The 22,027-nt window shown below is 43.1% G+C and overlaps 1 protein-coding gene across 3 annotated transcripts; it reads left to right on the forward strand.

Moving 5' to 3' along the window:
• The first annotated feature begins 3,527 nt into the window (after positions 1 to 3,527).
• LOC308312035 (ATP synthase F(0) complex subunit C3, mitochondrial-like) lies at positions 3,528 to 20,523 on the forward strand. Of its 3 annotated transcripts, none has more exons than XM_080794441.1 (5): positions 3,528 to 3,616; positions 10,931 to 10,978; positions 12,155 to 12,235; positions 17,685 to 17,851; positions 19,806 to 20,523. In XM_080794441.1, exons 2-5 carry the CDS (start codon positions 10,940 to 10,942, stop codon positions 19,918 to 19,920), a joined length of 402 nt encoding a protein of 133 aa, XP_080650567.1. In that variant the 5' UTR covers positions 3,528 to 3,616; positions 10,931 to 10,939; the 3' UTR covers positions 19,921 to 20,523. The 3 variants fall into 3 exon arrangements, with proteins under 3 accessions (XP_080650567.1, XP_080650569.1, XP_080650568.1); XM_080794443.1 differs by lacking the exon at positions 3,528 to 3,616 and adding an exon at positions 4,659 to 4,678; XM_080794442.1 differs by lacking the exon at positions 3,528 to 3,616 and adding an exon at positions 5,629 to 5,650.
• The last annotated feature ends 1,504 nt before the right edge of the window (positions 20,524 to 22,027 follow it).

Raw genomic sequence — 22,027 nt, forward strand, 5'->3', positions numbered from 1 at the left:
TGCTGTGGTACATGCATGTTTAACCATATGAGGGTACAGAGCGGTGCATAGTCGAGGACACCTGGTGACAGAAGATGATTGAAAGAAAGTCTTACCTTGACTGACAGGTCTGTGCTGCTGCACGCTGGCTGTCATCCAAACGGCCGTCCGTCCATCAAGAGCGGTGAGCACTTGGAACAGCGCTTTGAAAATGCAATCCATTATTACCCATCCATCTGTCTGTCCACACACACACACGCACACATGCACACGCACGCACACCCTCCAGTTCCATGTAAGTCCATAGATCCATAGAGATGTAAATCCACAGTTTGTAATTCCATATAGTTTGTAGATCCACATCCTCTGTGATGACAGCACAGCTAGGACTGTAAACATGACAGTTCACTAAACCAGACCTGACGCTGCTGCACATCCTAGACTCTAGGACCTACAGCATCACCTTCTACACTGAGAATGAACACATCTCTGTCTCTCTCTCTCTCTCTCTCTCTCTCTCTCTCTCTCTCTCTGTGTGTGTCTCCCTGTCTCTCTCTATGTCTCTCTCTCATACAGATCAGGTGTGTGTGGCACAGGGCTGTACAAAGAGTGTGATTGTCCTCATGGTGGCGAGGCTGACCCCCCCCCCCTCCCCCCCACCGGCTGCCCCCGAATACCACCGGATACCTTCCTGGGGGGGGGGGGGGTCACTGACAGACGAGGGTCTTTATTTTGGGGAGTGGGGAGGACAGGAGAAGCACTGTTTCAGTTAAACACACACACACACACACACACACACACACACACACACACACACACACACACACACACACACACACATTCATTCACAGATTGTCTTAATTGCTTAAAGGTGTTGTAGTTAAAATAACCTTTAGACATCTGTAGTAGTAACAGTGTTAAATAGTGCTTCTCACATTCTTTAATTTGCAACTGGATCCCCCCCTAACTCTGAGAGAGTTAAACTCTGAGAGAGTTAAACTCTGAGAGAGTTAAACTCTGAGAGAGTACACATGTCCATTTGAACACTCTCAGAGTTACTGACCTGTAAAGGCTCATTCATTGTCTGGATTTTCGGTGGTGAGGTGGAGGTGGACCACCGCTCCAGGGGTGAGGTGACCACCGCTCCGGTGGTGAGGTGACCGCACCGCTCCGGTGGTGAGGTGACCACCGCTCCAGTGGTGAGGTGACCGCACCGCTCCGGTGGTGAGGTGACCGCACCGCTCCGGTGGTGAGGTGACCACACCGCTCCAGTGGTGAGGTGACCGCACCGCTCCAGTGGTGAGGTGACCGCACCGCTCCAGTGGTGAGGTGACCGCACCGCTCCGGTGGTGAGGTGACCGCACCGCTCCGGTGGTGAGGTGACCACACCGCTCCAGTGGTGAGGTGACCGCACCGCTCCAGTGGTGAGGTGACCGCACCGCTCCAGTGGTGAGGTGACCACCGCTCGGGTGGTGAGGTGACCACCGTCCTATATTGTCCAACACATGCTTGTCCAACTGGAAGACGGTTTCTAAACTGCCCACAACCCTCCTATGAGACACAGACTGAGTAGGAAAAAATCGTGCCATTTTATTATGATTATTAGTGAGGACCTATTATATGAAGATAGGTTGAAAAGTGGTGATGTGGTCAAATGCTGAAAAAGTACAAATCATTTCGAAGTAAAAGGTGACCATTTATTCAAATAATTATGAATAAATAAATGAAAAATGCATGAAACATAAAATTGCTATAAAGAACAATCACATACCTATTATCATTAATTTTGCTGTATGTCCAAACCATTCTAGATCTGTCTGTCTGTCTGTCTGTCTGTCTGTCTGTCTGTCTGTCTGTCTGTCTGTCTTTATCTATTTATGTATTACTTCCTATACCGGTACTTTACAACAGAGTAGGCTATGTTTATATCTCTTCTTTCAGGGTTCTTTAATCAATAAACCATTTATAATTTATTCATGATATTTTATTTAATATAAAACGTTTTTGAGTGCATGCAGGCTGCCTACTTCCACTCGCCTGTGTGTGTGTGCGTGTGTGTGTGTGTGTGTGTGTGTGTGTGTGCTCTCGCGCACACACACACACACACACACACACACACACACACACACACTAAAGTGTAGTTGTTTATTTGGTCTTGTTTCTAAAGTGTAGTTGTTTATTTGGTCTTGTTTCTAAAGTGTAGTTGTTTATTTGGTCTTGTTTCTAAAGTGTAGTTGTTTATTTGGTCTTGTTTCTAAACTGTAGTTGTTTATTTGGTCTTGTTTCTAAAGTGTAGTTGTTTATTTGGTCTTGTTTCTAAAGTGTAGTTGTTTATTTGGTCTTGTTTCTAAAGTGTAGTTGTTTATTTGGTCTTGTAAAAGTGGTAATTCTGATGATCAAGAGCAAGAACAAAGGCACAAGCATCTGTATAGTGACCATTAGTTCAAACCTCCTTTTGTGCTCGGATAAACATGAATATGATCTGTTGGTACTTGTGTACAAGCAGCCAAAATTTGAATGTTGGGCTGTCTTATCTTTGGCAACTACAGTACATTGACCCAATCATCTAGGGCCATCTCAGTTCCACTGACTTCATAGGCTTGCTTCAGAAGGCTGTCAAGTACAACAACAGTAACGTTGTGGGCATAACTTGTTCTCATTACCTTGGATCGGATACTTCCAGGAATGATGTGGCAGCTGCCTCTGACTTTACTATCCCAGCTTCTTTCAATGCTTCAGGCCATCCTGACCCACGCAGCAGATCTCCCATGGTGCTCCACAAAGCCATTTAAATGTGGAGCCCGATAGCGTCACCACCACAAACTTGTCTTCCCCAAAATTGCCAGGGAATTAGTTATATAAAATATAACTAATACAATAAAATAAACAAAATCAAACACAGGAGTGGTGTATTATATTACAAGTTTAGTTCCCCGTATATTTACTGTATTGTCTCATCTGTGTGAAACATTAGATATTTTCCTATTATATTTATTTTAATTGTATACTCATGATGACAGGAATAGACACTAACATCACCATTCAACAGGATAGAAGTTAGGTGTAATTTGAAGTATAATCAATGTACATTGGTAGCCATCTTTAATTTGAATATTCAAAACTCAAATTAATATTTGAAATCCAGTTGATTCCTCACACAGTATTAACTTGATATAGCAAAAACAAGAAAGAAGTGTACGACAATTAAGGAAATTGGGCAAAAATATATATTGTTTTTTTAATTTGTAGACTTGCCACTCAAACAAAAAAATTTCTATAGGTTATTATCTACAAATTAGAAGTGAAAGTCAAACTTTTACATGAGTTGTAAATGACGCTGTGTACAACTTCATTGTAAATTAGTAGGCGGGACTTCCTGAAAAACCAGTCGAGCTGGACCAATAGGAACGGAAGGACACTGGATGTGCTTCAGAGAGGTCACTCGCGGGCCAATGGGCGCCACGGGCAGGCCGTGCTGCGTCCAATGAGCGCTGGGGGCGGGCGCGCCGCGTCCAATGGGCGTTGAGGACGCGTCTAGGTGAGGTTGTTGAACACAAGGTGACGATCCGGTCTCATCGTCACTTTATCCACCGAACCGATCTGCTGCTGTGCTGTCACTGTACTGTCCATAAACCAGGTAGTTATCATTAAATAACTCTGAGTGCTTGGCTTTCATTTGGCAATGTGTCTCATGTATGAAGCTGTCATGCTGTTAATATTATTTGTGGCTTAATAATGTATTAATAATAACAATGAATGAATGGATGAATTAAGATCTGAACTGGTGTCGGCCATTCAATGAAACATGGATGTTTTATTCAATGACATTATTAAAAATAGTTTTTTTATTATCATGGATGTCATTCTATGACATGATGACACGCAGTGTTATTATAACATGGAGGTCTGACTCTGTAGAGACCTTGACACAGTCCGTAGAAAGAGAGAGAGAGAGGTTCACAGACATGCTTATATGCATGTTAGCCCAAATGTATGGGCTATATGCATGTGTGGTTTGGTTGTGGTGGGCCGCCGGTGGGTCCGGTTCGAGTCCCATGCAGCCTGCAGGGAAGAATGACAGCCAGCCCTGAAATGTCTGCTCGGGGCCTTGTCTGCAGCACCCGACGCAGGGTGTCTGCACTGTGGGTGTCCGCTCTGCAGCTCTGCAGCCTATCTGCCAGACACACACCCACCCCAACCCAACTCACCGGGTGGGAAGGCCGCCAGAGGTGCATCAACATCGGGGTACTGCTCTGCCCTGGTCCCGGAGGGCTGGAGGACTCTGGACCGTTATTGTTGACCTTCAAGTTGCTTTTTTCTGCAGGACTCTACGTGACTGGAGGGAGGGGGGGGGGGTTAGCTAGCTACGGAGGTTAAGCTAAGGTTGCTACGCTTTCCCATAGATAGAGGGAAGCTCTAGGCTAAGATGCTAAGCGCCCTATAGGGAAACTACGAGAGGCTAGGCTAAGATGCTAAGCTCCATATAGGGAAGCTACGGGAAGCTAGGCAAAGATGCTAAGCTTCACCATAGGGAAGCTACGGGGAGGCTAGGCTAATGTTGCTAAGCTAACCAGCCAGCTGCAGCAAAACAACTGTCTGTGGAGACTATATTATTATTATCCCAGCAGTCTGCACTCTGCAGGCTCATTGTGGACTCTGTTGTTGAGACAGCACGGTGTCCCACACGCTACGGTAGCAGGTTGGTGACATTACAATAACAACCTTTACCAAGCAGTTCTTTGATGTTTATTATTGGGACTTGAAAACAGAACGTTTAGCTGTGGGCTACTTTACTTCTAACATGCTAAAGTGTGTCCGTGTCCTCCAGGGCTTCTAATGGCTTCTTTGAGGAGTAATTATATATAATATCAATAATTGATATTATTATTGATATTAATGATTCATTATTTTATTAATGTAATGTCTGTATTGGTGTCAATAAACGTGTAACAGTACAGAGTACAGACAGAGCTTATCTATTCCTGGTTCCAGACGGTCGATAGTTAATTGGATTAAACTCCCTGGGGTTATTTAATGCATTGACCTGGATGGACAACACGTACTGTTGACATTATTATTATACTGTTATTGTTATTATTATTATTCATTCAGTGACGTTTTTATTTACGGAAACGTGCATATTAATTAATGAACAAATATTTACAATTTAGCAGACACTCTTAATCAAGAGCGATTTACATTAAGCAAGAACAAAAAAGCATGGCAATACATCACACACATAAAGAGCATTTATCATGAAATGTGAACGTAACCGTGGAATATCTATATAATGAAACTATACATATAAACTATACATATATGCCTATTGTGGTGCCATCAGCATCATGTGGTTTTGGCAAATTAATTTGGTTACATTTAATAACTCATTGTCAGTGTTAAGGCAAATTTCTGAGTGGCTCTTTAATTAAGTTATTGTTTTTCTTGTTTTCTTGAGCCCCCATACTGTAATAACCTCTGGCGTGCACTTCGACCCGCACAGACAGACGTAAAGGGAACTGTGCATGCGTGGGTGTGTGTTATGAAACGTGTGGCTGGCCAGGGAAAGTACGTCTTGTTCCTCTCCCTGAGTGCAGGGTTGCTACTAAGCTGCTATAGGACACTGCTTTGACTCGGTGTGGTTGAACCAAAGTTCTCAAGTCCAGACCCAAAAGTGAGATTATAGACATTTGCACGGCGACCTAAGATAGTGAAAATGGCAGATCTACAAGCTCACGATCAGCTATTTAAAAAAAAAAAAAATTAAATTCATGGAATGTCTTTGATGCCTTTGTTTGTTTACTACTAGGTAGGACACTGCTTTAACTGACTAGCTAGGTCCTAGCTGCTAGGTAGGACACTGTTTTAACTGACTAGCTAGGTCCTAGCTGCTAGGTAGGACACTGTTTTAACTGACTAGCTAGGTCCTAGCTGCTATAGGTAGGACACTGTTTTAACTGACTAGCTAGGTCCTAGCTGCTAGGTAGGACACTGTTTTAACTGACTAGCTAGGTCCTAGCTGCTAGGTAGGACACTGTTTTAACTGACTAGCTAGGTCCTAGCTGCTAGGTAGGACACTGTAGGACAGATCTACAAGATCACAATGCGTAGCATCCGGACACATTATTTGCAAGCTTGTACTGTAGATCGTCTATTTTCAAATCTCCGAAATGTGTATATAGGGCTGAAGTGGTTCAAGACATGTATGTTCATAATGATGATCAAAACATACAAAGTAACTAAAGTTTTTAAATAATTGTAAAAGTACAATATTTGCCTCTGAGATGTAGTGGAGTAGAAGTAAAAGTATTTTCAAATTTGACCTATGTATGTCTGAGGTGGAGTGGGCCATGCGCGCGCCGCGCACACACATGCTCGCACACCCTTCAGCTGTTGTAGTTTAGCCGTCATCTTGGATGTGTTGTGCACAAGGTCTGCAGACTACGTTCATTGCAGGCAGTATGTTGTGGATATGTTTTCATCCGGTGCTTCATCAGATGTTTTCTGGAACTCGAATATTTTTTTTACCCGGAGGAGTCGAGGAGAAACGAGTCCTTATGCACACCTACGGGGGACAGGAGCGTCGTATAAATGAACTGGAAGAGTAGGAAAAGACTGGAATCCCTCACACGGTCTTCACTTAAACCGCATTTTATTTAAGTAGCAGCGTTCGGGTCGGTCAGACCTTCATCCGGCATGTAGAAGTTGACCCAGAGGAGTCAGTGGACTGCTGGGTCTGCCCTCAGTGGTCGTTGTACCTCCCAAATAAATAAATCCACCAGTTATGTCCTCTTCACTAATGCTAGAAGCTCAGTTGGTAGCAAACCTTCTGTAGAGGAAGGACCTGGATTAAATGAACTAGAATTTCGCCCCCCTTCGGGGGGCTCAATCCTAGTGTCGTTGCAGCGCAATATGGGAAGAAGGAAATTGCGGGAATTGACAGACTCCACTTCATGTTTCAGCTGTGGTTTTAAACTCAGTAGTGTGCCCTGCACACAGCGCACACTCGCAATTGCAGCTGGAGGGCGACGCGACACACACACACACACACACACACACACACACACACACACAGAGCGATGTGTGGATAAATCACTGAGATTTGGGAAATGTGTTCAGAAGTACAACGATTAAGCACGCACAGGTAAATGTCAGAAGCATCTGTTTCGGTTTCCAAACAGGAAGTTGTAAATGTGCTTATTAGACGGAGGCAGCGTGATGCTGGCATCTATTGTGATGCCAGCATCACCACATTTCACATAGAAATATAAGCACCCATTTACTCGCTTAGCGGAGACTGTGGGGTGGTAGAGGACATCTCCCCGGACGCGTGGGTATGTCCAGATAGTTGCCTCGCGGAGGCCTCTTTGTCCAGTGTCCATTCTGGGTCTGGAAACGGCACTTTTTTGAGTTTGGCCCCAATAGAAGGTCTGCTGCTCTGAATTTTACACCTCTCCCGCTTAGCGGAGACTGTGGGGTGGTAGAGGACATCTCCCCGGACGCGTGGGTATGTCCAGATAGTTGCCTCGCGGAGCCGTCTTTTGTCCAGTGTCCAGTCTGGGTCCGGAAACGGTAATTTATTTTGCATTGACCCCAGTAGAAGCTCTGCTGCTCTGAATTTTACACCTCTCTCGCTTAGCGGAGACTGTGGGGTGGTAGAGGACATCTCCCCGGACGCGTGGGTATGTCCAGATAGTTGCCTCGCGGAGGCCTCTTTGTCCAGTGTCCATTCTGGGTCTGGAAACGGCACTTTTTTGAGTGTTGACCCCAATAGAAGGTCTGCTGCTCTGAATTTTACACCTCTCCCGCTTAGCGGAGACTGTGGGGTGGTAGAGGACATCTCCCCGGACGCGTGGGTATGTCCAGATAGTTGCCTCGCGGAGGCCTCTTTGTCCAGTGTCCATTCTGGGTCCGGAAACGGTACATTTTTTTGCATTGACCCCAGTAGAAGCTCTGCTGCTGTGAATTTTACACCTCTCCCGCTTAGCGGAGACTGTGGGGTGGTAGAGGACATCTTCCCAAACGCGTGGGTATGTCCAGATAGTTGCCTGGCGGAGCCGTCTTTTGTCCAGTGTCCACTTTATAAAGTCCATGCACTCCAGTGAATAGCATTTATCCATTTAGATAACTTTTTTATGTTATTTAATTACTTATTTTTACACAGAAACATAATGTGTGTCTTTACAATAACTGTAATGTAATAATAATACTAATAATGTAATGTAAAAATTATTTAATTAACGAATTAAATAATCTTATTTTATTCTGAAAGCAACCGGATGTCTTAAATCTGCTAGCTGTCAGACCGGAAGTTCTAAATTTGCTCATAAGACGGAGCCTTAGACGGAGCCAACTCGCAGGCAGTGCGAGAGGCTGGTTACAGGATTCTATAGGTCAGCCGTTTTGGTGTGACACACACGGCTTCCACATTTAGCTTCATACTGGGTGAAAGTGTCCTTCCAAAAATTATTATTTCGCTCGAAATTCTTATTCACAATGACATCGAGTTGAGGTGTTTGTGTTTTAGGGTAATTGTTGCATAAGCGCTATTTCGCACTATTTCTCCCTCCCCTCCCCTGTGTCTGAAGCAGCTAGCATGGAAGCTATATGGATTATGGAAGCTTTCCCTCCGATTGCACACAACCATGCCGTTATCCACGCGTCCATCCGATTGCTTTTAATGTAAATGTCCCATCCACTGAGCAATAGCGATATAAGCGCCTTATTCATTCATTCGATTCATTTGGGTGTGGGGCTGTGCAGTGCTGTGGGCAGCCTTTCTGACGGAGGCTCGGAGCTGCTGCTGCTGACGCTGTTCGAGTCGCATGGAGCAGTATAGAGTAGGCGTGGCGCAGCATTAGAAGGGCGCAGCAAATGCACGACATTGAGGGGTAGAAACCATCCCGGTCGCGTGGTTCATCTAACGCGTGTGTCACTGTGAAGGACTGGCCCCAATAAGTGAACGTAGTTGGCGTAGTAGACGCCAACATGACGATTCTGACGTAGGCTGGTGATGTTGAGCAACAATGGCGTGGTTGACAAAAGTAATATTTATTCAGTAATTAAGACATTTCTTTCAATGAAATGTAGCCTATATGTATTCTGGGAGTGTGCCGAATTTATTTTGCATATAGAGATGTGTGGTGAAAGTGTGGTTGGGTCGGAGAAAGCTGTTGGATAAACGGCCATGTGCTTATGTACCCCTGTCTATTAGGGTAGCAGGATTATTATGATTATTATTATTAGTATTGTTATTGTGATTATTACATGGATTATTGTTGTGATGTGAGCTTGTGGCTGACTCACTATCTAGAAAATAAAAACATGGCACTTCATTTAAAATAGGTTACAGACCCCTGTTATATGCGCTTGTTTTGGGATTATTTTTAAAGACCTATTTACTTGTTTCTATGAGACATGGCAACGCCAACAGCGCAGCGAAAGGCATCCACGTCTTTCTCTTGTGAAATGCTGAGATTAGAAACGACCATAATTATTTCATTTCTCAACCTTAAAAAAAAAATAAAGACATCTCCATAATCCTTGGGAAGTGTGTGTAGCAAAAGTAGTCGGCATTGTCATGGTTGAAAGTATTCATGCAACACTGACGCTGTAAGCTGTGTGATGCTAACGCGCTAACGCCGTTAGCATGGTCTGTGTTGGTCAAAGGAAAAAGGATAGATATGAAACTACTGGCCAAAGTGTCATACAAAACACAACACCTAAAATCGGAATGTGATGGTGACCTATTGAGCACAAACAGACAATCATGATTTGCTTGCTGGACCTATAATTAATTTATGTGCATTACATTTCCACCTCGCACATATAAATCAAAAGCAAGATGGATGCTAACGCGCTAACACCGTTAGCATGTTCTGTGTTGGTCGGAAAAAGGATAGATATGAAACTACTGGCCCAAATAAATGTCATAGAAAACACAACACCTAAAATCGGAATGTGATGGTGACCTATTGAGCACAAACAGACAATCATGATTTGCTTGCTGGACCTATAATTAATTTATGTGCATTACATTTCAACCTCGCACATATAAATCAAGCCACAGTGCAGTCAGAGAGTAGTTCACAGGTCACACACAGGAGCAGTGAAAGGGGGAGGGGACTTGGGATGGCAGTGTAGAGTAGGCACGACATTGAGGGGTAGAAACCATCCCGGTCGCGTGGTTCATCTAACGCGTGTGTCACTGTGAAGGACTGGCCCCATTAAGTGAACGTAGTTGGCGTAGTAGACGCCAACATGACGATTCTGACGTAGGCTGTTGAGGTTGAGCAAGAATAGCGTGTTTCAGAAAAGTAATATTTAAACAGTAAAGAAGACATTTTTGGCGAATGCAATGTAGTCTATGTCTTTTGTGGGAGTGTGCAGGTTTTATTTTGCATAGAGAGATGTGTGGTGGAAGTGTGGCTTGGTCGGAGATAGAGCACGAATGAACGGCCAGGTGCTCATGTACCCCTGTCTATTAGGGTAGCAGGATGGTTTCGGATTCGGCAGGTGTTTTTCTTTTACGTGAAAATGTAATGTTTATCACTTACTGTAACTAAGGACTCATTTCATAATTTTCATTCAGGCTACCGTATGTTGACTACTATCCCCGTCATCACAACATCTTTAAGGCTTTAGAAAATGGTTCTTCTCACTAGATTGATCTAGTGGTCATTACTGGCTGTGGTTAATTAAATTAACTAGTTGTTTCTTTGAGGTTGACGGCAAATCTCTGCCTGGTTGAATTGATGTTTGGCTGCTTAAGAGAGAAATTATCACAATAGGAGGCTTACAGGGCAACAAGTGTGTTGCAGAACATGCACACGCACGCACACATACACACGCACAAACATACACACACACACACACACACACACACACACACTGGATAAAATAATCTGAAACGTTAAAATCATCATGTGTTCTGTCTTTTTTTTCTCTCTTTCAGGTTCCAGCCATGTACGCCTGCGCCAAGTTCATCACCTCTCCTGCTGTGGTACGTAGAGCTGTGACTGTTTAGAAATGTCATTATACAGTAAATGAGGTTCATCACCTCTCCTGCTGTCGTTTAAGCATTGTTATTCTTTAGGTATAGAAGAATAGCAGATCCGAGCATGTAGGTCTGCTATTTTTGAAAAATCGCGAAAATGTTGCACAAATCTTTGAATGTATATTCTTTCAGAGTGAACGTTTTTAACTAAAATATTTGCTTCTGGGGGGGGGGGGGGGGGGGGTCCCTGGAACAACATATTTTCACATGGGGTTCCGTGGCAAAATACAGATAATTCTGGGGGTCCATAGTTTGAGAACCACTGACATAGAAACATGGGGTTTTCAGTAAACTGTAAACCTTTTCAGGGGATGCTGTCTAATGTCAGTGGTAATATTATTATTATTATTATTAAATAAGCACAATTAATAAAGTAAAATAAACACCACACCAATTCAGACACCTACGCAATCTCATTTCTAAGAGGGTGTTCACACAGAGACGATCCACAGTCAAACCGCATAACCTTTTTATCGTTTTGCCCTTTCATCCACACACTGCCGACCAAAACGTTGAATGAATCTGTTCATTTTTTTTAAACCGGGTCCCAGAGTGGATAAATATGAAACCGCAACTTTTGCGCCACTGTGTGGAAGTCCGAATCCACATATGTCCTGAACCGATGACACAATTCAGGGCCGGTGACCGTTTTGGTTGTTGTAGTGTAGACCGACTCAGTGATTTCTTTTGAAACGGGGTATACATTTGAGCAAGAACGGCTGCTAATCCGGCGCGTTGCAGGTTCGACTCCCGATCCCGACGGCCTTCGCTGCGCGTCACTCCCCGTCTCCTGTCAGCTTACTGTACTCTATCACTCCCTGTGTCTCCTGTCAGCTTACTGTACTCTATCACTCCCTGTGTCTCCTGTCAGCTTACTGTACTCTATCACTCCCCGTCTCCTGTCACCTTACTGTACAGGCCGAAAAGACCACAAAAATATATTTAAAGAAAATAACATTAGGGATAAACATTTAGCAATTTTTATTTTTTAAACATACTTGGGAGTTGTGTGTATCTTTGCATACATCTGTGTGCCCCACTGTGCATGTGTTCATACTCTGGGTGTGGGTGTGTGTGTGTGTGTCTGTGTCTGTGCGTGTGTGTGTGTGTGTGTGTGTGTAGCTCCGTGCGGGGTCCAGAGTCCTCGCCCGGCCAGTCTCCGTGTCCGTCTTCAACAGACCTGAAACCACAGTGGAGTCGCAGGTTAGTGTCTTGTCTGTCTGTCTGTCTGTCTGTCTGTCTGTGTGGAGAGACAGACATGTTAGTGTCTGTCTTAGGGATGTCAGTAACGGATAGTTTCCCAGCCGGTTAGCCGATAGGATTAACCGGGTCATTAACGGATAGTGGTTGATTTTTTTTTTTTTTTTTAATAGGCTACCCCAAATGTAATATGCATGTATAGGCTACATAATTAAAGTTGGTAGACGAATGGTATACATTTATTTATGCTCCTTTTTAAAAGACAAACTAAAAAGCAACATTTAACAATATAAATAAATTGTTGTAGGCTTAATCATCAATAAACAACGCATCGCATCTGCGAGTCTACAGTACAGAGGTCCGCCGGTTCTAGTCCAAAACATAAATAAATCCAGTCCAGATCTGAGCAACCTATACCTATAAAGCCACTGGACGCATGGGCTAAGCCTTTTTTTATTATTAAGGAAGATCAGCATGCATGTCACCGTGTTCTGTTTGTTGACTTTTCGCTGACGAGAAAACCCTCAAACATCGATAGCACATGGCTAACTTGATAGCCGTAACTAAGCCGTGCCAGTGTGGGGACTCGAGGAGACGGATAGGAGGAGGAGGTTGAGGAGGAAGCGACAGCGGCTGTAAACGTTCTCCCTCCAGGCCAAATGGCCAATAATGGATTTAATAATGTAGGTCTCTGCATTGATACGGTCGACATGTGTTAATCTCGTCTCGCTGTCAGCCTGTCACTCGCTTACATTTTGACTACCGCAACGCTACCGTTGTAGGCTTGTCGCCAACTAGCCATTGAAATACAACAGAGAACGGGGACATTGAGGGGGCAGAAAACAGAGCCAGAGCGCTGTTCATGCAGCCTGGAGTGTGACAAGCTGGGCGGCGCAAATAAGAGCAATTTTAGGCATGTGTGCAACATGACAACTGTTTTAAAGTATTGTACAGTGACAACTACAGTCTCTGTAATGTTTATGTTGTACTATTACTAAAAACGATCTAAAATAACGGGATTTAAGATCAGAACACGCATTTATTATTATGCAAATTAACCGTTAAAGCTGATAATAATATCCGGATGTTTCTTAACGGTCGGCTAACCGGTTAGTCGGTTAACCCCTGACATCCCTAGTCTGTCTGTCTACCCCTACCCGGGGTAGAACAAGTCTATGTGACTTGTTCTTTTGCCCTTTTTCCCCGAATAAATATTATATTATTTTGATATTCAGCTATAGTGTAGATTTGACACAAGCATTAAATTCCCATTGACAATGGGTGGATATTTTACATCATATAGACCTACGCAAATAGTTTTATTTTTTCATTGACAATGAATGGATGACGTACGATGACAACAGCGCCCTCACTTCACACGGGTGTGATTTTTTTACGTTTACATGGTAATGAGAATGTATTGCTTATTTTACTAACCAAGAATACGGGTCAAGTTATTGTGGAACATAGGCCTGCTAGTTGGTTATTTCTGATGTGAAATGGCACATGGGATGCCCAAAAATGACCACCCCAAAATCGGTGCACACTAGGGCATTAACCAAAAAAAAATGTATTCGGGTAGTCGACTAGCAAAACGGTAGTCGACACAAATCGAGTATTCGCTAATATTATTTTGAAGACATGCAGCTGTGAGCTCTGCTGTTTTGTTGGTAGTTCTCCGACTTAAGTACACATCCATTCCTGGCTGATCTTTTTCATATCATATAGCCTACAAGCCTACTGTACGTGGGTTTTGCCGTGGGTGGTGGCAGCATTCAAGACAGATTTTCTTAAAAAAAAAATTATCCCACGATTTTGTAACCCAATTTTCTTTTCACCCAGTGCCAATTATCTAATGTAATCCTGGGCGCTACACTTCCTCTGCCAACCTGGGGGGGCAGCGGACTGACTCATGCCTCCTTCTATGCATGAGGAGTCCAAGCTGCTTCTTTTCACCTGACAGAGGGGAATTTCCCCGGCCGGACGTAGCGCGTGGAAGGGACACGTTATTCCGACCAGTTCCTTTCCCCTCCATCAGGCGCCCCGGCTGGCCAGGGGGAGGTAGTTTTAGAGACCAGGATTTTCAAGACAGATTTTCGTTGGGAAAAGCATATGCCTCATAGGCTCATATATGCAGGGCTGCACATAAGTGGTGCGCCTGTGCGCATGCGCCGTCAAAATTCATAATGCGCTGTCAATCAAGCCCCGGGAAGCGCTTCTGCGTACCAACAGCTGGGGCCGCACAGAATGATTATCATGTCCAGAATACTAGTAAATTCTGTGGTGAGAGCATTTCCCACTGACTGCCACTCAAAGTAGCTACTACTCACAGCACGTCATGCACAAGTGCACTGGCCATTGTGGCTAATCACAGCGCGTCCTTAGTCAAACGAGGGAGGATCCACTCTATGGGGAGGATTCCATGCTGCTCACTGCTTGTTTTCCGGGTGCTGGAGCAAGTTGCTCGTGTGCGATGCAACTTGCTCGTGTGCGATGCCGTCTCTCACGGACTGGCACTGCTGCACAATATGAAGCTTATCAACATGGCAACAGCGTGTCCCGACATACTGTCCCTTATTATCGTAAAGTCGGGTAGTGTACACTGTTTATTTTGCACCGAGGAGCCATGTGTCTGACTGTCTGACTCTGTGTTGACCGTGTACGTCGCCTCGGCTAAAAACAAGAGGGAAGCCTGACGTATGCTTCGCCGTACGACGTGTCGTATGTTAACACATTTAGTACCGGAACTGCATCAAAATAAAGGCGCTGCTTGCGCCAGAGTAATCGCCAGAGTAGTGATCGCTTCTATTTTGAAAGCCATGAACCGGAAATACTTTCTTAAAAAAGTTGACTGACAAAGTGCCATCACAATCTCCGATCATCTTAATATATTTATATACGCTCCAAAAAGAGTTCATATTTTGCGGGAGAGACGGATGAGGAGCAGAAACGCAGCGCCAGCATATCGATCCATTCATCACCACGGAGAGCGCCCTGGATGAGGAGATACGAGTCATTCTTTCCGCCGCGCTAACATGGGAGTCAATGACAAGCTAATAGTTTCACAGAGCGTTAGCATACGGCAAGCGAAAAGCGAAATGCCAAAAAAAAAAACGTCTAAGGCACCTCTCGGTTCCAATCCTTATGACGTTTCAGGACGTATTATGTACAAAATGTGTTAAACAAATAGGCAATAGCTGATCTGCAAGCTCACAACGTGTCGCCTCCGCAACACGTTGTGAGCTAGTAGATCGGCTATTTAAATAAAGAAAAGTATCTAAATATTGGTTTGATGCTCATATTATCCTTAGGAAGTATTAAGAAGTTTGCATTAGAATATGCATATAGGGCTGGAATACACATGCAGCCCTGTATATATGCTCAATGGGTACAACTACAGTGTGTAAATACTTTTACTATTGGTGTGTTTATTACTGTATTCTGTTCAACAAGTTAGATTGGAGACGTGTCGTCCGGTACAGTAAAGTATAGTAGGAGTTCCTCCTCAGTTCTGCCCAATATTATCCACAGTTTGGTGACAGTCGCACTACAGTAGCTCTTGCTGTGATTTCACGTTTCTTTTTCTTCATCTTTCATCATGCTTATCCAACAAAAGTGCAGGCGTGCGGCATTATTAACCCATTCTGACCGGGAACCCGTTTTGGTGTTAGCATCATGTCATGCTTTAGCTATTGAAAAATAGCAGATCTACAAGCTCATAGCGCGCCACCGAGTGGCGCGCTACGAGCTTGTAGGTCTGCTATTTTTTGAAAAATCGAAGAACGACTGACATTTTCTAGAATCTGATCTCAGGTCAGAATGGGTTAATCAGACCAGTGTGTGTCCAGTGGAAACCTCGTATGAATCTGATCTCAGGTCAGAATGGGTTAAAAACAAACAGCTATGCCCGCGTGATCATAGTTCTAATAGTCGCGATGGAGTGAAGACAGTTGATGATCTGTTCTGATTCATAGCCTGCCAGCTAGCAAGCCTAGTATGTAATTATAACCTCCTAGGTTGTAGCTCCTTCTAAAGCTGTGGACCAGAGCTAATCATAACCATTATAAAGACCAAATGAACTGTGGTTGTAACTTTTAGGGTTGTGTGAATTATTGAATGAAAAACATCGCATCGCACTGTCCCCCCTGGATTTACATCATATTGTCACATATTATTGTCTACAGGTAAGACCCCAAGATATGTAAAAAATATGCTGTAATGTGAATCAGCAGGCTTTTAAAAGCTCCAATGCCTTGTCCTGACCTATTAATACTGTAATATGCCTACAAACAAAATGACCGCTTAATCACAGGAAATGCATTTTGATACCATGTTTTACCCACTTTATATTCATAAACCAGAACCTAAGGATGTTTTTCCAGGTAGGCGGCATAGGCCTAATATCTCTATGCCTCAAAACATCTGGAATGACAAGATATTGTTCTATAAGTCTTCTATGGTAGGTGGTAATACTACCAATCAGCAGCTTATTCTCTGTTTCAGATATTTATTAACTTTTTTGAGCACTGTGTGGTGTGGGGAACTAACTGACTGGGGCCAAATTGGTTTCCATAAGGCCATGCAAAATAATACTTTGGTCTCCGATTGGCTGTCATTTTTGGGCTGAGTAGGTAGGGATTTATTTTAATTTAATCTTTTCGTGGGAAGGATCCCCTACGGCAATGATGGATAGGCTTCTTTTTTAATAACTTAAATATTTGCCTGAGTATAGCTAGCTAGTGCTACAGGTTAAACATTGCATGCTGAGTGAAGTGAACCGTTCCGACACAGATGGGCGGCGGCCTATGCCATGTCAAGTATATGTATAAGGGTTGGGCTTAATTCTTATAATATAAGGTGACGGTCCCTCAGATGAACTCATGAACAGTCACCTCTCTCTGTCTCTGTCTCAGTACTTTCAGGTCGCATTCTCACCAGAGAGCTTTGCTGCGATTAAAACTAATCCTGCTGCGCATTTTCAGAAAGTGCGCTTCGTTTGGCAGGTGTGAAGGCTCTTTCGAATCCTAATGCGCAACAAAGAACCGCATTTTACTCCGAGCAAAAACGGGGGTTTTGCTTCGCTTCCAATCGCGCTTGACTACGATTCGGTGCAGGTGTGAATGCAATCCGCAGCAAATACAGGAAATGAAGCAAACATATGTGGCGGGTGAGGAGCTGAACACAGTTGGAGACGGAGAAGGCATATTTTACGCAGCGCAAAGATGTCCCGTTACCGTGGATAGACGTGGTCGAATGAGGAGAGTGTGAAGGCAAACCGTAGCCAATTAAATATGCAAGAATCCCATTTCTCCGCCCATACGTATTCGAGTCTACCGAAGTATTAGGTGAGAATGTGACCTTAGTATACTCTGTCTATATCTAAGGCTCTGGGCTATTCTCCCTGAAAATACACAAGACTGATATAATATAGTCCTATGTTATATCTCTATAGGCGTTGCTTCCTGTGGTGCTGAGCCGTTCCCTGCAGACCAGCGCCCCCTGCAGGGACATCGACACGGCGGCCAAGTTCATCGGCGCCGGCGCCGCCACAGTGGGCGTGGCCGGCTCTGGAGCCGGCATCGGAACGGTGTTCGGAAGTCTCATCATCGGCTACGCCAGGTACGGACGCACACACCACATGCACACAAACACACACACACACACACACACACACCGAACACCACACACACACACAAAATAAATAATAAAACATAACACCGGCATCTCGTTTTTAGCAGGGAAAGACACTAACAATTGTGACTCTTTTTCATACAGTGACAGTCATAGTGGCAAGACTAACTGTTCAGGAGAGGAGTAACTGTTTTTATTTTTATGCTAAATGAGTTAATGGCACAGGCAGACTCTTCACATACTAGACTAGAGCATGTCTGAAATAAGTGTCAGAGCTGAAATCGACATGTAAATATGAAATAAAGGCTTAACCCATTTTGGGGGCGGGAACCCCTTTTAGTGTTTTAAACATTATGTTATAATTTAGAGCTTGTAGGTCTGCTATTTTTGAAAAATCGTCAAAATATTTATTTCAGAAAACTGGAGGATTTAGAAGATTTATTTTTTTCAGGCCCAAATGGGTTAACCATGTAGCTAGGTGTAATGTTAGAGTCCACAGAAGACACGTAAATATGAAATAAATGCTTAAACATGTAGCTAGGTGTAATGTTAGAGACCACAGAAGACATGTAAATATTAAATAAATGCTTAAACATGTAGCTAGGTGTAATGTTAGAGTCCACAGAAGTGAACCTTTCAAGCCTGTTTTCTCAACTCGCTGTTTCTCTGCAAGACATTACTCTCTGCAAGACATTACTCTATAAGCCATATCTCCAAAACTGGTGGGTCAAACTGAACAACCAATATGTCAATTTGAAGTTTTGATTCCCTGCAAAAATTCCCTACAAAAATTCAATGACTTAGCCTCGTCATAATTTAGTCCGGGAAACTCTGGTTCATCAAACTGTTAACTAAAGATCACGTTTCAATTCTCTGATTTAAGAAACTGAATGCATTTCCCTGCAGTTTGAACGAAACCAACAGCCTCTGAAACTGGGGTTTCCAACTTGACCGACACGTGAAAGCGAGGAGCCAGCAGTAGTTTACTGTTTTCCATATCATTGCTGTCGGGAGGAAACCTCATAACTCCATATTTGAGGTTTTTCATTTTTTGGCATAAATCAGTGCTATTGAACACCCTTTACGTCTGCGTGCGTGTTGTTTCAAAAATATTGAACCAATGAAAAGTAGTAAAAAGTGCTTTGGACAAAACCTCTTAACTCCACTGGACCCTAAAAATGTCTGCTAAAGCAGCTAACTCCACCACCTCCCCTTTCATGGAAGTAATTGACAATATATATAAGTTACAACATCAACTTTGATGAGGCTGTATTGCTTTGTTTTAAAAAATATATAAATAAATAATGTTTTTATAAAAAAAAAAAAAAATCATTTTCTGAAAAAGATTTTGTAGTTCTGAGGTTTCCTCCCGACAGCAGAGATATAGCACTTCAACCTGTTGTGTTGTATAGCAACTTTTATATAAGCTAAAGTCATGCCCTTTAACCCATTCTGGGCGGGAACCCCTTTTGGTGTTTGAAGCATTATGTTATAAAATGGTAAATGGTGCATTTATATAGTGCCCTATATCCAAGGCCCTTTACATAGATTGTGCATTACATTCACCCATTCACACACATTCATACACCGGTGGCGGCGGAAACCATGCAAGGCACAAACCAGCACATCAGGAGCGATTAGGGGTTCAGAGTCTTGCTCAACGACACTTCGACACTAACTCTGGGGGAACCCGGGTTCCAACTGGCAACCTTGGCGGTTACCATCCGGAAGCTCTACCCCTGAGCCACCGCTGTTATACTTTAGCTATTGAAAAATAGCTGCGCTACGAGCTTGTAGGTCTGCTATGATCGTGAAAATGTGCCTGTAATGGTGGTATTTGACCCCCTGTGCCAACCAAACGCCCACACTCCCTTTCTCTCTCTCTCTCTCTCTCTCTCTCTCTCTCTCTCTCTGTGTGTCTTATGTCTCTCGCCCCATGCAGGAACCCGTCCCTCAAGCAGCAGCTGTTTTCCTATGCCATCTTGGGCTTTGCTCTGTCGGAGGCCATGGGACTGTTCTGTCTGATGGTGGCCTTCCTCATCCTGTTCGCCATGTAGAGCCTCCTCCACCATGGGACTCCTCCGCCACCTCCTCCACCTTTCATCTTCTACTCCACCTTCTGTCTGACTCTCTAGCCCAACTCCAACAGCCCCAGAATCTCGGCCACTCGCTCCCTCACTCAACACTTTCGACGGTCACCGCCCGGTCACATGACCGTCTTGTGGACTTCACACAACTCTTACATGGAAGTCTTTAAATACGTCTGGATTGAACTTCACGTTCGGACACTGACGTTATGCGATTGTCTATATACACGATTGTCACTTATTTCGGCAGGTCACCAATGTCAACGTAACAGCGCCACCATACTGGAGTGTGTGAGCGAGAGGCAGAGGTTTTGAGCTTCTGTCTCTCTGGAGAGACGAGAGAGAGAGAGAGGGGGGTCTTCAGAACGGTGGGACTGTCAACCAGGCCATTCCAATCTTCAACCTTAACAGAACACAGTACGTTCTCTAATGTAAGTTCCTATCTGCTTTATTTTGTTCCGTTTTTTTTCTTGTTTTTGTCCGTCAAGTTTTATGTTTAAGAGAATAAGAGAAACCTCCCTTTTCAGTTTTCTGTCTGAAATAATAAACGGTTGGATAACTAAATCTAAACAACACCTTGTCTTGGTTTGTTACTGTGGTGTGATCTAAAAATTGTTACTTTTAACGGGTGGATCCCGGCATGAATAGTATAACACCAGGTCTAAATGGGCTAAAAGGAGGCCTCAGGTCTTCAAATGAAGTGTGGAAAGCTGAAGGTTTTCACCCCAAGGTCTCTACAGAATGACCTGGCTTATTAATATTAATGCTGACAATCTCCCAGAACAGAGCCATGCCACCAAACATGAATGTTTGAATATTGTAATTAAATTTCTATATTATATAAAATGTCTGTATTACATTTTTACCACTAATACCAGTCTGAAGACCAGACTGAATTTTAAGTAATAAGACTTTAAATTAGCTTGTTGTAGTGTGGTAGGCTACTTTTCCTCCAGGAAATGACTCTGTACTGCTTTGAAAACTTTAGAAATCCAGTTTCTAAATTCATTAAATGTTCTGATGCAAATGGACCTCAATGTAAAGACTTTAATAATGCTTTTCTGGGTTTTATCCTCTTAGCAGAGCTTGTGTTGAACTGTGCTTTCTTCAAACTGTTAATGACATTGTCACCTTTAAGCCAACACTTCCCTCTAGTGGTTATTCAGAGTAATTACAGCCTTACGCGTTTCAGATGTCTACAATAAATACGGTAGTAATACTACACAGTACAGCTGCAAATATGTTTGTTTTCTTTAACCAGGCAGAACAAATAATGTAATTATTTAACAATCTAATGAATAGGCCTAGTTTATTAGAGAACTAGTTAATTCATATAATAAATAATACTAGACTATGTGTTTATTTTCTTAAATAAATATTTAAAATGTATTAAGTTTAAAACGAGTAATACACTGTCTGGATGTGATCTTGAATGAGATTAAAAACTGAGTGCTTCTGTAATCAAAACCACCTGTGTTTGGAGGCCGACACAGCAATGGGAATCAAATTTGAAAATGTTCAAATTCTTTTGGCATCCATTGTTAGGTATGCCCATATGGTTACCATCATTTTTGAGGATTTGAAAAAAATGACGAAATGACAAAAACGATGGGTTATAGCCCATGTTTTTTGAAATTTTGGAAAAAAAAGTTATCCTCGTTTCTCATCATTTTGGACCATGGGCTATAGCCCATATCGTACGGCATACTATAGCGCGCCGTTTTTCATCATTTTTGAGGATTTGAAAAAAATCACGAAATGACAAAAACGATGGGTTATAGCCCATGTTTTTTGAAATTTTGAAAAACAAAGTTAGCCTCGTTTCTCATCATTTTGGACCATGGGCTATAGCCCATATCGTACGGCATACTATAGCGCGCCGTTTTTCATCATTTTTGATGATTTGACAAAAATGAAAAAAAGGAAATAAACGATGGGTTATAGCCCATGTTTTTTGAAATTTTGAAAAAAAAAGTTAGCCTCGTTTCTCATCATTTTGGACCATGGGCTATAGCCCATATCGTACGACATATTATAGCGCGCAGTTTTTCATCATTTTTGATGATTTGACAAAAAT

This window comes from Protomyctophum bolini, assembly GCF_963924005.1.
Source record: "Protomyctophum bolini genome assembly, contig: SCAFFOLD_142, whole genome shotgun sequence".
Classification (NCBI taxonomy): Eukaryota; Metazoa; Chordata; class Actinopteri; order Myctophiformes; family Myctophidae; genus Protomyctophum; species Protomyctophum bolini.

What these genes read in the sequence shown, in the direction of transcription:
- LOC308312035 (XM_080794441.1), top strand. Translation starts at nt 10,940, where the DNA reads ATGTACGCCTGCGCCAAGTTCATCACCTCTCCTGCTGTG. An exon ending in TCATCACCTCTCCTGCTGTG is followed by an intron (nt 10,979 to 12,154) that starts GTACGTAGAGCT and finishes GTGTGTGTGTAG; the next exon opens with CTCCGTGCGGGGTCCAGAGT. An exon ending in AAACCACAGTGGAGTCGCAG is followed by an intron (nt 12,236 to 17,684) that starts GTTAGTGTCTTG and finishes ATATCTCTATAG; the next exon opens with GCGTTGCTTCCTGTGGTGCT.